At 37.1% G+C, this 13,896-nt stretch overlaps 3 protein-coding genes across 5 annotated transcripts; all 3 read left to right on the forward strand.

Annotated features, from left to right (window-relative positions):
• Positions 1–3,058: 3,058 nt before the first annotated feature.
• Positions 3,059–7,174, forward strand: LOC119989939 (peptidyl-prolyl cis-trans isomerase CYP22). Of its 2 annotated transcripts, XM_038835713.1 has the most exons (7): positions 3,060–3,343; positions 3,481–3,504; positions 4,091–4,178; positions 4,565–4,657; positions 5,672–5,704; positions 6,131–6,187; positions 6,790–7,174. In XM_038835713.1, the coding sequence occupies exons 1-7, from the start codon at positions 3,171–3,173 to the stop codon at positions 6,898–6,900; spliced, it is 579 nt and encodes a 192-aa protein (XP_038691641.1). In that variant the 5' UTR covers positions 3,060–3,170; the 3' UTR covers positions 6,901–7,174. The 2 variants fall into 2 exon arrangements, with proteins under 2 accessions (XP_038691642.1, XP_038691641.1); XM_038835714.1 differs by lacking the exon at positions 6,131–6,187 and having other exon boundaries at positions 3,059–3,343.
• A 115-nt stretch (positions 7,175–7,289) lies between these two features.
• On the forward strand, positions 7,290–8,382 carry LOC119989940 (NADH dehydrogenase [ubiquinone] 1 alpha subcomplex subunit 6-like). The gene is made up of 2 exons (XM_038835715.1): positions 7,290–7,744; positions 8,075–8,382. The coding sequence occupies exons 1-2, from the start codon at positions 7,529–7,531 to the stop codon at positions 8,258–8,260; spliced, it is 402 nt and encodes a 133-aa protein (XP_038691643.1). The 5' UTR covers positions 7,290–7,528; the 3' UTR covers positions 8,261–8,382.
• Positions 8,383–8,776: 394 nt separating this feature from the next.
• Positions 8,777–13,792, forward strand: LOC119988869. Of its 2 annotated transcripts, none has more exons than XM_038834089.1 (5): positions 8,777–8,903; positions 9,118–9,200; positions 10,641–11,236; positions 12,758–12,933; positions 13,047–13,792. In XM_038834089.1, the coding sequence occupies exons 2-5, from the start codon at positions 9,179–9,181 to the stop codon at positions 13,498–13,500; spliced, it is 1,248 nt and encodes a 415-aa protein (XP_038690017.1). In that variant the 5' UTR covers positions 8,777–8,903; positions 9,118–9,178; the 3' UTR covers positions 13,501–13,792. The 2 variants fall into 2 exon arrangements, with proteins under 2 accessions (XP_038690017.1, XP_038690016.1); XM_038834088.1 differs by having other exon boundaries at positions 8,784–8,983.
• Positions 13,793–13,896: the final 104 nt, after the last annotated feature.

The following is a 13,896-nucleotide window of genomic DNA, read 5'->3' on the forward strand; positions in this document are numbered from 1 at the left end:
GAAGTGGGGTGCAGATGTGGTTTTTTGTAGTGCTGTTAATGGTATGATAAATTATCCATTGGTATATCATTAACGACATATTGGTTACCGAAGATGACAGAAGATTGGTATACCGTTATCAATATTTCGGTATGGTAAATTTACCGATGCATTTGGTAACGGTACTGGTAAGCAAAGTTCAAACTTGGTAAATTTCCTGATTACCGACATATATATTAAATATATATTAATATTAATATTATTTTTAGTTTTAATTTTGTTTAATTTAATACCATTAGATTCATCCACTATAATCTACACCATTCATGATTTTTAGGGTTATTCACTTATTCTCACAAATCTCACTCTGGTCTTCGACTCTCATCTCCATACAGCCATAGATCTCAATCTCTCAAAATACTCTCAACCTCTCACAGAGACGGACTCATCGAGACAATCGACTCACTCTCTCTGGTCTAGACTCTTTATAAAACCCCTTTATAGTACCATTTCTACTTCATTTCATTTTGCCTTTTCAAATCTTTCTTTTCACAGATGTTCGTTGTAAATGGAAGAGATAGAAGCGGGAGCCCCAAATCGGTCGTAAACCCGAGAAGAAGAGGTTAAGAGGGTGATTTTGTTAAGATAGCATCTCTCAGTGAAGTTCGCTTCATGCTTGCAGTGGAGTTGTCTTCAAGCTCTCGCCCGCCCTTCTACTGCATCATACCCTTGTTATGGGATATAGACCATTGTGGGTCTTATCTATTTGAAGCTGAGCTTATTCTTAAGACTTAGGCTTAGCATTGTAGTCTTTTAGTTCATTGATCTTGGGCTTTTGTTACAAGCTGGTTCAATTCATATGGGTATAAACTCTATTTTGTAATAATTTTTAATTTTTTTTACGTTTACAAGCTGGTCCAGTTTGTTGATACTCTATGGTTGATCTTAATTGGTAAATTTACCAATTATCGATTGATTGGTATACCGACTCTATTGGTAACGGTAGTATTTTTTGAGTTACCGAAGGGATCGGTATGGTAACGGTATTGAGGATTTGGTAACGGTAACCGTACCAATAACAACCCTAATTTTTTGAAAAAACAGAAAAATGGAGTGTACTTGATGATAATGTTACGTTTTTAACTATGATTTATTAAGATTGGGTGTACTTAATAAAATTTGGAGTGCATATACTATTTTCCCTTTTGGAAGGCTCCTCCAATTGTAGTCAACAATAATAATTTGCATTTGAGATCCTGGAAAATTTTGGCGATTGACTTCTCAAATGTCATATTTTTCTCACTTTGAAGAGGATTAAAAACAAATATATATGCAAGTCAGCCGTTAGTTGAATTACAATCTCCTTCTATGTAAGGGATCATCTATCTATTACCGTGAGTTCGAATCCTATCCCTTCTCTAAATTTATGTTTTAAAAAAAAAGGAATATATATGAATTTTGCGCATTTGGTTGTGTTTTATAGATTCATGGGCATGTTTGGGAGTGCTGTAAACTGCTGTGAAGTGTTGTGCAATGCTGTAAGTTATACAACTGTGGTGCTGTGAAGTGAGTTTGAACGCAAAAACTGGGTCTGTTTGGGAGTGCTTTGTATTTTGGTGTTGTGAGGTGCTATTAGATAAAAAGTTATGGTGTTGTGAGGTGAGTTATGTTAATAAAAAACGTTTGGTGTGTCAAAAAGAAAACCGTGGTGAGGTGAGTTAGTATGTAGTTTAGTGTTTGAATGAACATAATTACGGTATGGTGAGATAATAAATTATAAAATTTATCCAATTTTTATTATAAATTATTTTGTGGATTTATTAGTGTATTTAATATAACTATTAAGCTATTTTTATAGATATTAATAATAATATCTACAATTTTAAAAAAATTGATTAACAAAGAAACTTGATTTGTATATAAGAACAATTTAAAAACCCGATCAACTAGAAAAATTAAAACCAAAAAATTTAAAAAATAAAAATCGATCTTTCCAGATGCTCATGATTAACTAGAGAAATTAAATCCAAAAAATCAAAACTATTCCAGAAATCGATCTTTCTTGGACTAGTCGGCCACGCAACTCAGAGGGGGAGCAGATATGAGGACGATTTTGTTGAACGAATTTCGGTGGGTTTGATGAGTCGGCCATGGAACTCAATGGAGGAGAAGATCTGAGGACGATTTTCTTGGGATGAAACTCTGAGCTTGATGATAATTTTCTTGGACGGATTTTGGTGGGTTTGATGAGTCGACCATGGAACTCAATGGAGCAGAAGATTTGAGGACGATTTTCTTGGGATGAAACTCTGACGATTTTCTTAGACAGATTTTCTTGGAGAAGATCAGTGGCAATTGTGAAATTACCAATGTTTTTTTTGACGCAGAAACTCGGACCTCCGTGTTTTTGTAAGTGGAACTCTGTTTTGCAAAACGGAGGTCTCACCCGGACCTCTCGCGAGCTTCGACTGAAAACGCGAATCTTGCCGTTCAGTTGCAACGAAACTGTCCTTGGAAACACGCGAAATGCGAAACGGAGCGTTGCGACTGGACCGAACTCCTTTTTTGGGATGTGAAACGGAGCCTCAAAGGGCCCGCTGTTTGGTGTATCACTTTTAGAACTGTGGTGCGGTGCTGTGAGGTGTATTTGACGTATTTAAATTACGGTTATATTAGATGCTTAATATTATTAATATAAAATCACTTAACATTTACATTGTACATTAATCTAAAATAAAATAATTGACCTAATTTGATTATGTGGGACAATTCAATATATATTTTAAGTGTTTGGGAGTGTTGTGAAGTGAGGTGAGATGCTGTGAGGTAAAAAGTTGTGGTGCTGTGAGGTGAGTTTTACTGTAAAAGCGTTTGGCGTGTCACAAAAAACTGTGGTGCGGTGAGATGAGGTGCAATTGAACGCAGTGCAAACGCATTGCCAAACATCATAGGCGCGTTCATCGCGGTTGAGCTCAGAGACGAGGGGCACAAATGTAGTTTCACATTATAGGGTTTAGCCGTTAGCGGCTTAACGCCGTTTATAGTCGTAAAAAGCAGCTTTTGCCGAGGAGCGAGTTGTAATTTCATTAAAATGAGGGAATTCGAGTCGAGAAGGCACGCCTCAGAGGACGCGAAGAGAGACTTGCAGAAGCAAGCAGTGAAGTTGTAAGTGCGAGATCGTGTGTTCTTCAATGGTTAGTGTCGGCGGAGAAAACACGAGGTCTAGCGTGGAGTGGCACGTACGTCCTCCAAACGCTAAAAACCCAATCGTTTTCTTCGATATTACTATCGGCAGCATCCCCGCCGGACGAATCAAGATGGAGCTCTTCGCCGATATCGCCCCCAAAACAGCAGAAAATTTCAGGTACTGCTTCAGTCACTCACCTCAAATCTCTTACTTCATTGAACCATATCCTGCTTATCGCGTCCTTGTCTTTGAAGCTTATTTTCAGTTGTGCTTTCCCTTATTTACTTACTTGCTTTTCCCTCATCTTCTTGCAGGCAGTTCTGCACTGGCGAATACAGGTTCGTATGTGCTCTAATATCTTTCTAATTATAAGCAGAATCTGATGATTTTGGTGACTCGAGCTTTGTAGTGTAGTTTTGGTATCATGAACATAGAACAAATTAGGGATAAATTGAACAGTTTAAATTCGTTTTGACGTTGCCTGTTTTTGCTTCATTTTAGTACAATCTAAGCAGTTTGGCATTAAAAATAAGGAGATGCAGGTAAAAGTAAGCAACTCCAAACTAAAACTTAATATCACTGACTTGATAACATTTAACTTTGAACCATTATCATCATTTTCTGAGAAGTGTGGGATTGAGAAGGCACCAAGTGGGTGCTACACAGGGAGCTCGAAAAGAGATGGGTGAAGAGAGGGAGAGGGAGCGTCAGTTACATTGAACAAAAACTATTTTTCATTTGTTTGTTCAACTCATCATGGCACTTGGGAATTATTTTCAAGTACAGTTTGCGGTTTTATGTTAACTTTGATAATAGTTGTCGGTGAATGTTGTCATATTTTCATATGATTCAAATTTTGTTCTTTTGGTGGAACTTGGAATAATCACTGCCTGAATGAATTAGTCTATTTGTTTACAATGGCAGAAAATCTGGGTTGCCTATAGGTTACAAGGGATGCCAGTTCCATAGGGTGATTAAGGATTTTATGATCCAAGCTGGCGATTTTGTAAAGGTTTGTACCCTCAAATCATAAGCTCTATCTTTTTTATTGGGATTCTTATTCTAAGGGACTCATTGGCAGTTCTGTAATTGTTAATAACCTGGTTTAAAACTTGCTATTCAGCTGATTAATTTAGCATGTTAAACTGAATTATTTCTAAGAAAATCTGCATATTGGTAGTTTCATCTGTGTCTTAATTGTATTAGCAACTTTTTTGTTTAAATGAATAGAGAATGACCATCACACATCTTCTTATAATTTCATTGGTAACATGATGTACACAAAGGTATTCTATGACCATCATGTCTAGCAACTTTAATTTGTACGTTATGAAAATGTTTCTGAAATCTGTTCGCTATTTTTTCTCTAGCGAAACTTACATTAAGTCTTGCTTGCAGGGTGATGGTAGTGGATGTATATCCATTTATGGGCATAAGTTTGAGGATGAAAATTTCATTGCCAAGCACACCGGTCCTGGTCTATTGTCAATGGTACAAAATTTTCTTCTTGAAATTAATAGGTGTTATGTGGCTTTTAGTACAATAGTTAATGACTTTTCCCATGGCCATGGTTTGGCATTAGCTACAGCACTGCACAGGTCGCTATGCGCAGTGCATAGTATCCATCATTTACAGCTAGGACTATTGGGGTATCTAATCCCATTCACTCCCCCAGCTTTTGTCTCTCAGTGTCAATGTCGGTGTCGGTCCAGCTTCATAGCTCCAACCTATACAAGGGGTTTGGATGTCCTTTTTATAGGTTGGGTGCTGTCATTGATACGATTTCACAAAATTGCCGGATCACAAAGTGTCAAAAAAAGTGTGTACAATGAATAAAAAGATATCAACCTTTCAAATTTAGGCATTGAAATTAAAGACTTGCAATGTGCCTCTTTCTTTATAAGTGTGCAAGCCACTAAATGGATTTGTGATTTCATTCCTAAAAACGAAATGCAACCTTATGTAGAATCTCTTCCTTAAAGACTTGCAATGTGCCTCTTTCTTTATAAGTGTGTGAGCCACTAAATGGATTTGTGATTTCATTCCTAAAAACGAAATGCAACCTTATGTAGAATCTCTTCCTTAAAAGTCACATCTGTGCTCACAGTCCATAAATCTGTAATAGAAGGATGGGTGAGATTATCCTTGGACGTCTGGTTTCACAGTCTTGCTTTGGTAGCTCTCTTCATGTACGATTCTAGTATTTAGGAAAGTGCTGGGACTTGTCCATCTTATTGGTGCTCCAAGCCCAGGCTAGAAAGACGTTGAATATCTATATTCTAATCCATATCAAACTCTAACGAATTTTCTACTAAATGTTTTGGTCAAGAATATATAACTTTTTTCCATTTGTATCTGCTCGTTTTCATTGTGGCGCTGGTTATTTATTTATTGTGGATAGTGTATGATGAGAACTTTGTTTGAACCCTTGTTTCTAGTATGGGTTTAACAATGTCATCCTATTTCCGATATTGAAAGCATATCTTCTTGATCTTTTTATTTCAGGCAAATAGTGGTCCTAATACGAATGGGTCTCAGGTAATTTTCAACTTGTGTCCCTTCTCTCTCTCTCTGACGCTTGCACGTGCACATACGCACACTTCAAATGGTTATTTAAAATTGTTTGTTCTGTATCATATTTTATGGTGACAGAGGCAGGAGAGCTGATAATAGCTATGGTTTCTTGTAAATTTAGAAATATGGTACTCAATTCGAGTTAAATCATGTGAAACTTCTTCAACGTTGCAAATGTTGTGCATTTGGCTGCTTGCTGGGGACATGTTTTGAACTTGAGCACAAAAAAATTGATTGTGAATCCTTGCTTCCATTTTATCTCATAGTTTTCAGAAGTACTTAGTGAACGAGTTTCTCAGCTATTGTTTATAAAAGGATAGTTGTTTTCTCTTACTATGCCTCTGTGATAATTCTGTTTTTGTATTTGATTAAAACTTACTAATGTTGCAGTTCTTCATTACTTGTGCCAGTTGTGACTGGCTTGACAATAAGCACATTGTATTCGGTGTATGTTCTCTAATCTCATTGTACTTTTTAGTTCTGTTGATCTATTTTTATAGTGAGGGAGACAGACTTTCAATACTTTGTGTTAGATGACTATTCTCCTGTGGCGTTGATTATGATTGAGGTAAAACTTAACTGAATCAAGTAACTAGTGATTACGATAGAAAATAATTTGATCCATACAATTTGTTTCTGAACCCTAGAATAGAATTTGATAGAAACTAGGTCTGGTTCTGACTTCTGTTGTGGAGATTCAACTCTTCGTTAATAACAAATGTCTGTATATTTTTTTCAATGTCATACGTTTCTAATTGTGTTTTTCTTCAGTAAAAAAAGATGCATGCTTAAATAGTTACAAAGCTCTAATTACATTAATTGGGTCAAATTGGATTTGGAGAAACTTGGAAAACAGGAACATGAACATCCCATGCTTGTTCTCACCTTCCCTTATGTTTCCTTTGTTGCCACTGTTCTTCCCTTTTATGTGGCCTGGGCTAAATGCATCTATTTCTTCGGCCTTTTTTTTTCCAGGCAAACAATTCTCCTTGAAAATTGAAAGGCTACTAAAGTGGTTTTTTTTTTTTTAATTTTAAATTTTGACACAGAGGGTGCTCGGAGATGGTCTTTTGGTGGTTCGGAAGATTGAGAATGTCGCTACTGGACCAAACAATCGGCCTAAGCTGGCATGTGTTATTTCAGAGTGCGGGGAAATGTAAAAGTTGAATTCAGGAGCAGCTATGCTGAGATGTTTCCAGGCCAGAAACAGACATTTTGCTCAGAAAGTGATATGTATTGGTCCTTGTATTTTTTGCATATCATGGCCACATGGACCAACTGAGTAATTAGTTAGGGATTGAGGCTTCTAGCTAGCCTGCAAGATAAGTAGAGATATATTTGCAGTTCAAAGTATTTGATCATCTATGCAAATTCTTTCGGAGATCTTTCTTGTGATGGATTATCTGTCTAAATTCTAATACAGAGCTTTGCTTAGACTTATTAGCACTTAAATTCATCCAAGGTTTTTTTTTTCCTGGTGATATTTCAATGAAAGGAGGAAACCAGCATGTGGAAAAGCCCTATAGTCATTCCATTAATATTTAGTTGTTTACTGGAATGTGATCTGTTGAGTGCACAAGCCCACTAGAAGAATCTAGAGTCAGAACCTGGAATTATCCAGAGAAAGTGCTTAGGCTTAGGTGGTGCTTTCTTATTTCCTTTGGAATGTTGAAACCATACACTTCACAAAACGGCGTCGAATGTCTGATGGTTACAAAAAAGCCACAACTACCAGAAAGAACCTGATATCTTCTGGAGTACCGGTTAAATTTGTTTGTGTGCAAGAAAATGGCAGCAACTTCGTTGAAGAGGGTGACTTGTCCACCGAACTCGGCCTCTCTGGATGAAGCAAGGAAGCAAGTGTTGGATTTCTTCAAGCTGGCTTGCCGATCTATACCTACCATAATGGACGTCTACAACCTCCACGACGTTGTTACGCCCTCCCAGCTCCGAGCCACTGTAGCCTCCCAAATTCGCAAGAACTCCAACCTCACCAATCCCAAGGTAATTCCCTTGTTTTTGATTAATGAGGTGACATATCAAGCATGGATTCTTTAGGGCCAAACCGTATGAACTCGGGAGGTCATGTATTTCCCGTGAGGAGCAATAGTATCGTGATCATTGGATTTTGACCAAACTTATTATGTCGTATGAGTTTAGGACTGTTTCAACTGTTCAAAGGTCGAACTTGTCTTATCTTATCTAGTCTCGTTTTCGGTTAAAAAAATTCAAGCATGGAGTTATGGTTTTTTGTTGAAACAAGTTCTTGTGTGTACTTTATACTCTTGATATGGATACCGGTTGAGTAGTAATGTGTATGTGATTTATGTGTAGGTGATTGATTTGCTGGTTTTTAAGGGGATGGAAGAGCTGAGTAACCTGGTGTCGCATATAAAGCAGCGGCACCACGTTATGGGTCAGTATGTAGTGGGTCGTCAAGGCTTGGTGCATGATCTGGACCCTAAGGATGAGGGCATATCTGATTTTCTCAAAAATTTCTATCAGAGCAATTACTTCTAGAGCTTAATTACTTACTTATTTGTGGAGTTGCATCACAAAGGGGTTTCTTCATCACACACACATGTATAGAAATATTTCTATACGGATGTAAAATGCGGGATATTCGTGTATATATACGTGTATGTGACTCAGCAGTATCTTTTTGGTATATTTGTGTACGAAAATTAAATAGTTAAATTATAAGAAATTAATGTGTACATTATTGACAAAATATGGCATATTTGTTAAAATGATTAGGAAAAAAATAATCATATTCATTCATTTATCAACATAAAAACTATAGTAAAATATATATTTAATTTCATGAGAACTGAATGTTGGTCTTGGAAAGGAAATCATCAAAATTAAAACCACTTTATCCCCTTTTTTTTTTTTTTTAAGTACAGGTGATTGGGCCTTAAATTTCCCTAACTGTTTCTTTTTGAAACTACGGAGGTCATGGGCTCGGCCCATTGACGTACATTTGACCCAAACTCATAAATAGCTAGAAAAAGTTTTTTGGTTTTTCCCGCGACCGTTCCCCCTCCCACTAGATGGTTCAGTCACCGCTCCGAAATCGTAACCACCTCAGGTGCTCCACGTGTCTTCTAAAGGCCAAGAACCAGGAGGAGTTACTGTGGGCTCAAGAGTTTCTCACATGCAGGTGCTCTCTGCTTTTCCCTTCTTAGTATATATTGAGCTCCAATCGTAACCTACCCTTCTCTCTCTCGGGAATCCCAACAGGTGCTCTCTGCTTTGCCCTTTTTGCCCTTTTCCCGATATTTTGTGTTTGTGTTATTTTGTGTGTGTGTGTGTGTATATATATATATATATAGCTCTGTGTTTGTATAATTCGGTGTTCGTGTATTGGAATGCAGGTTGGATTCATTGAAGAAGATTTGATGTACTTGATCGTGGATCTTAATTATACGTCCGATCATGATGGCCCTTGAACACAAAGGTACCGCTTTTTCAATCTTATATCTTTTCCCTGTTTTGTTTGGGTTAGAAGTCTAGGTTTTTTGATCTCTCGAGTTTAATGTGTGATTTGAATTACGCGCGCGGTCGTTCTGGCAGTGGTGATTTTTTGATTGATTTCAAATTGATTCCAGCGGAATTGTGTAGCTAGTGGTCACTTGGATTGTTATGAGCTTTTTTGCTTATTGTTATGAGTTTATTCAAGTCAGTTTTCAATGTTGGTGAATGGTATAGTGAAGAATCAGATTAGTAAGCTGTATTCTTATCAGATGAGATAGTACTCGGATTACTTAATAATGGTGTGAAAATTTTGGGCTAGATCTTATCGAATTGCAGCCATCAATCATAAATTGAAATTTAGGTTTGGGTTATTTATACTTCAAATCTTTGACTCATTGTTGTATTGATACAAAGAATAAGTTCAGCAGTTCACAGTCAACTGAAGTTTGGGTTCTGCATTTTTTTAAAATTCTTTTAATGCTGTCTGGTGTAATTAAAAAGTCGGGTGAAATTCTCTATTCTGGAATCTGGATTGATCTGATCAATGAGAAGTATGATCAGAAGATATCAAAAAAAGTGACAAAAGTCTCAAATTGACATGTAAAAATGCTAGAAAACAGTATATTGTTATTGTGATCTAATAGTGCATTGTCAGCATGTGTACTATTGTTTGCTTCTTAATTTAAAATTAAAAATACTTATGTTTGTATAATCTATCCACACTGCATATAGGCTGGTATGCTTTATTCTCTTTAAAAACCATGGTATACCTCTAGAGAAGCCTAGCTAACTGGACAGTCAAGGTTGCAGCTGCATCAAATATATCATTGTTGCTTCTAGGCCTTAAAATAGGCTAACCAAAAATAAAATTAATGATGGCCCAGAAAATCCATCCTCCCCAATCATCCCCCAACCCAAAAAAGGAAAAAAAAAGAAAATAGAAGAAAAAAGAAGAAGAAGAAGAAGAAGAGCCCAACCCAAAACTCACTAATATATACAAATATATTAGTCAACTCACTGCAAATTGTTCGTCATTCCATACTTTATATCCTCCCCACTAGAGAATGAATGAGTGACAAATTATTAGTTGTGGCAATCTCTTATGGATTTTTGTTTTTTTTAGATATTTTCATGTTTTGGCATCTTCACTGTATTAGGAAATAGTAAAGAACTCTGGATTATAGAATATGCAAGCACCTAAGCTCACTGATTGCACTGTGTACTTGTAAGAAATCATAATGTTTTGGTGTTTTTTGGTATTTACTGTTATTTGTATTTGGTTATAAAATAGTCTACCTGCTTTGGCATTATTCATGAGGGTTATACATACAATCCATTGGATGGTGGACATCATGGTCCATATTGTTGATAGAAGGTTTCTAAGTTTTTTTCTGAATTGTGCTTCTCATTTTTTTTACTTCAGATACTAAGCATAGAAACTGTGAGGCATCCTTGAAATGCCTCCAGATCCAGGGATTCCCTTACAACCTGCAACGTAATGGGAATTCAGTCGAAGTCTTTCCAGAGCTTAAAGATGAATTCAATGGACATCCTGTTGGGGAAGTTGTGGAACAAGCTCATTCATTGAGTGGCAAGTTTCTTGAATATTCAGGTGGATCTCATAGCAAACCTGCCTACCAACATGATTTTGGCTCATGGTCAACCTTTTATCCTGATTCTCAGAAAGTACAGCAGTGCCAAATGAATATTTTTCAGGGCCAATTGTATCCTCCTCCTATGGAGAAACGGTTTCAGTATGCGCTTTTCCATGTGGTTCATCAAGTTCACCCCTATGACTATCAGTTCCAGGATTTTCAGTATTTTGTGGTCATAGACTTTGAGGCTACCTGTGATAAGGAAAAGAATCCTCATCCACAAGAGATAATTGAGTTTCCATCTGTAATTGTGAACAGCATGAATGGTCAATTAGAAGCCTGTTTTCAGACATATGTACGGCCAACTTGCAATCAACGTCTGAGTGATTTCTGCACGGATCTCACTGGAATCCAGCAAATTCAGGTTTGTTTGCAATTTCTCTTGTTCTTTTGCCTTGTAGATAATGAAATCACTATAATATACTGAAATGTATAGTAATGAAGCATTTAGATATCTTATGGCCTTTTTTGCATAGCATCGCGCCTTTTCAGTTGTCTGACAGTATGGTTGTCGTTGGTGTATCATAAACAATTCTGTTTCTTGGTTATTGTAGAGTATCTGTTCTCTTAATGAGGTTATTTATGTGTTCTATGTGAATTTTCTTCCTCCTCAAAAAGGGAAAGTTTAATCATGCAGGAATTAGAAGTGGCTAGATGAAGGTTTCGTGAATATTGAACATGAGCTATGCCGCTATGATGTTGCTCAGGGTCGTATTTATTTTTGGAATGGTAACTTAATCGCTAAATTTTTCTGTAGAGTGTTGGTAATGTTGAGGAAAGTTTGCTAAATGAAGTACATGCATAACTTTCATTGCATTGCTTGGAACCTTAGTGTTGAAGTTTTGAATAAACTATTCAATGTTAAAGCCGGAGTTGAACAATGTAAATTATGAGGCTGTTTTCGAGATCTCAGGGTCCTAGGTTGTGTGAGTAGGCCATATTTTATTTAGAGAAATATTTTAAGTTTCAGGAAGGTTTAGGAGATGCACATAAGGCTCATATTCCGGACTATAGAACTCCTTGTTTGTAGTAGACTAGATTATGTATTGAAAAAACAAGAGAACTGTTCTCTTTTTTTTTTTTTAATGCAAAAGAAATTTTATTGAGGCCACCAAGTTGTGTTGAATAGCAAATTACAAGATAAATGGCAAAACAAAAGACAAATTACATGGCCGAGGCACTAGCAAGGAACTACTCTAGAATCACTGGAGACCACATGGAAAGGCTAATTATCAATTTTAAACAAAATAACTTCAAGTTATTCAAATGATGAGCACAATTACGAAAAAGGTGTCCCAAATAATCTTGAAGTATTGATATATCACTAGTAGTCAACATTCTGGACCTCTGTTCGTGGACCAGACAATTTCCATACATGTTTTGAAGCGTGGAGTTTACTTCTTGTCTATATTGCTGTACCAGAGCTTGTACTTTGTTTGAAGATAGCTTGTCAAGAAACAAATGCCTCTGTTGTGATTTAGGCCGTAAATTATTTTTGTGAGAAAAAGATACATTTGGCTCAATATTGTTTAAGCTATAGTTTTTAGAACTAAACTTTTGTGTAAAATGCTTGACTAATTCAGAAGAGCTTAGAGAACCTCCATTGCTAGGAGTATGAAATTTTCAGAGGAGGAGGAAAATTGTTGGACCCAAGTGAGTGGTAAGAGAAGTTTCTGGATACCCAAACTAATGAATTTTTCTTCTGCTTGTAGTTGTCAGAATTGGATTATTTTATAGAACAAATTTGGTTTATCTGTATAATAATGATGTCATTTTGGCACTCTTTTAGTCTACTTATCGAGTTTCTGTTATGCAAGCAATTTTAATCTATAGAAGCTTTTGCCTATGAGTTTACAATCTTATCCAATGGCCTTTTTGGTTTTAGGCGGACAGAGGAGTTACTCTTAGCGAGGCCCTTTTGACGCATGACAAATGGCTTGAGAAAAAGGGAATAAAGAACACCAACTTTGCCGTGGTGACATGGTCGAACTGGGATTGTCAGGTGATGTTGGAATCGGAGTGTCGATTCAAGAAGATTTGCAAGCCTCCTTACTTCAATCGGTAATCAAATCAACTTGATTTGTGGACATGGACCTGAGTATTGTAAATGCAGTTGAATCTTATTAGTCTTACTGACATAGAATGAACTTTCTCCGTTCATTTCTCTTTGTTAGATGGATCAACTTGAAGGTTCCTTTCCATGAGGTTTTTGGCGGTGTGAGGTGCAATTTGAAGGAGGCAGTTGAGATGGCTGGCCTTGCATGGCAAGGCCGTGCTCATTGTGGCCTGGATGATGCCAAAAACACTGCTCGCCTTCTCGCCTTACTCATGCATAAGGGTTTCAAATTCGCCATTACAAACTCACTAATGTGGCAGACTGCCGATTGCTCATGGAAGCAGGCACCTGAGCAGCAGCAGACCTCTCAACCACAACAACTCTACAAACAAACGAAGGATCTGCAGTTGCCTATATGCCAGAGTCACCCTTGCTGTTTCTGTAGGGTGAAGAGCAAGGCAGCGATGGTTCGAAAGCCTGGGCCAAAGCAAGGCTGCATTTTCTTTGGGTGTGGGAACTGGACGACCAATAGAGGTGCTCGATGCCAGTACTTTAAATGGGCATCTCCCTGACTGAAGCCATGGAGGACTTTCCTGTCTTCCAAACTCTGCATCTAAACATTATTTGGGTACATTAAAAAAAAGGGACAAAAAGCAAGGAAAAAAACGGTAGTAGTCGTCTTCCTAGTGGAAGATTGTGTTAAAGAACTATTTGGTGGGGTTTCCTTTTTAACTTATAGTTGATTGGGATGCGCAACGAGAAAAAGAGGGAAGGGTGTTGGGTTGCTTCATACATGCTTGGACTATAATTTGGTTCAATTTTCTTTGGCCTTTCCGGGCACCCAATCAAAAAATTTCAAAAACATACAGATATTGTCATATAGCAACAAAAAATAAAAAAGAGTTAAATCTTAGGTTAGTTCTCATCTCAAATTTCATGACGTGTACCAACCGTTGTTTAATCGTTGG

Source organism: Tripterygium wilfordii, chromosome 21 (assembly GCF_013401445.1).
Source record: "Tripterygium wilfordii isolate XIE 37 chromosome 21, ASM1340144v1, whole genome shotgun sequence".
Classification (NCBI taxonomy): Eukaryota; Viridiplantae; Streptophyta; class Magnoliopsida; order Celastrales; family Celastraceae; genus Tripterygium; species Tripterygium wilfordii.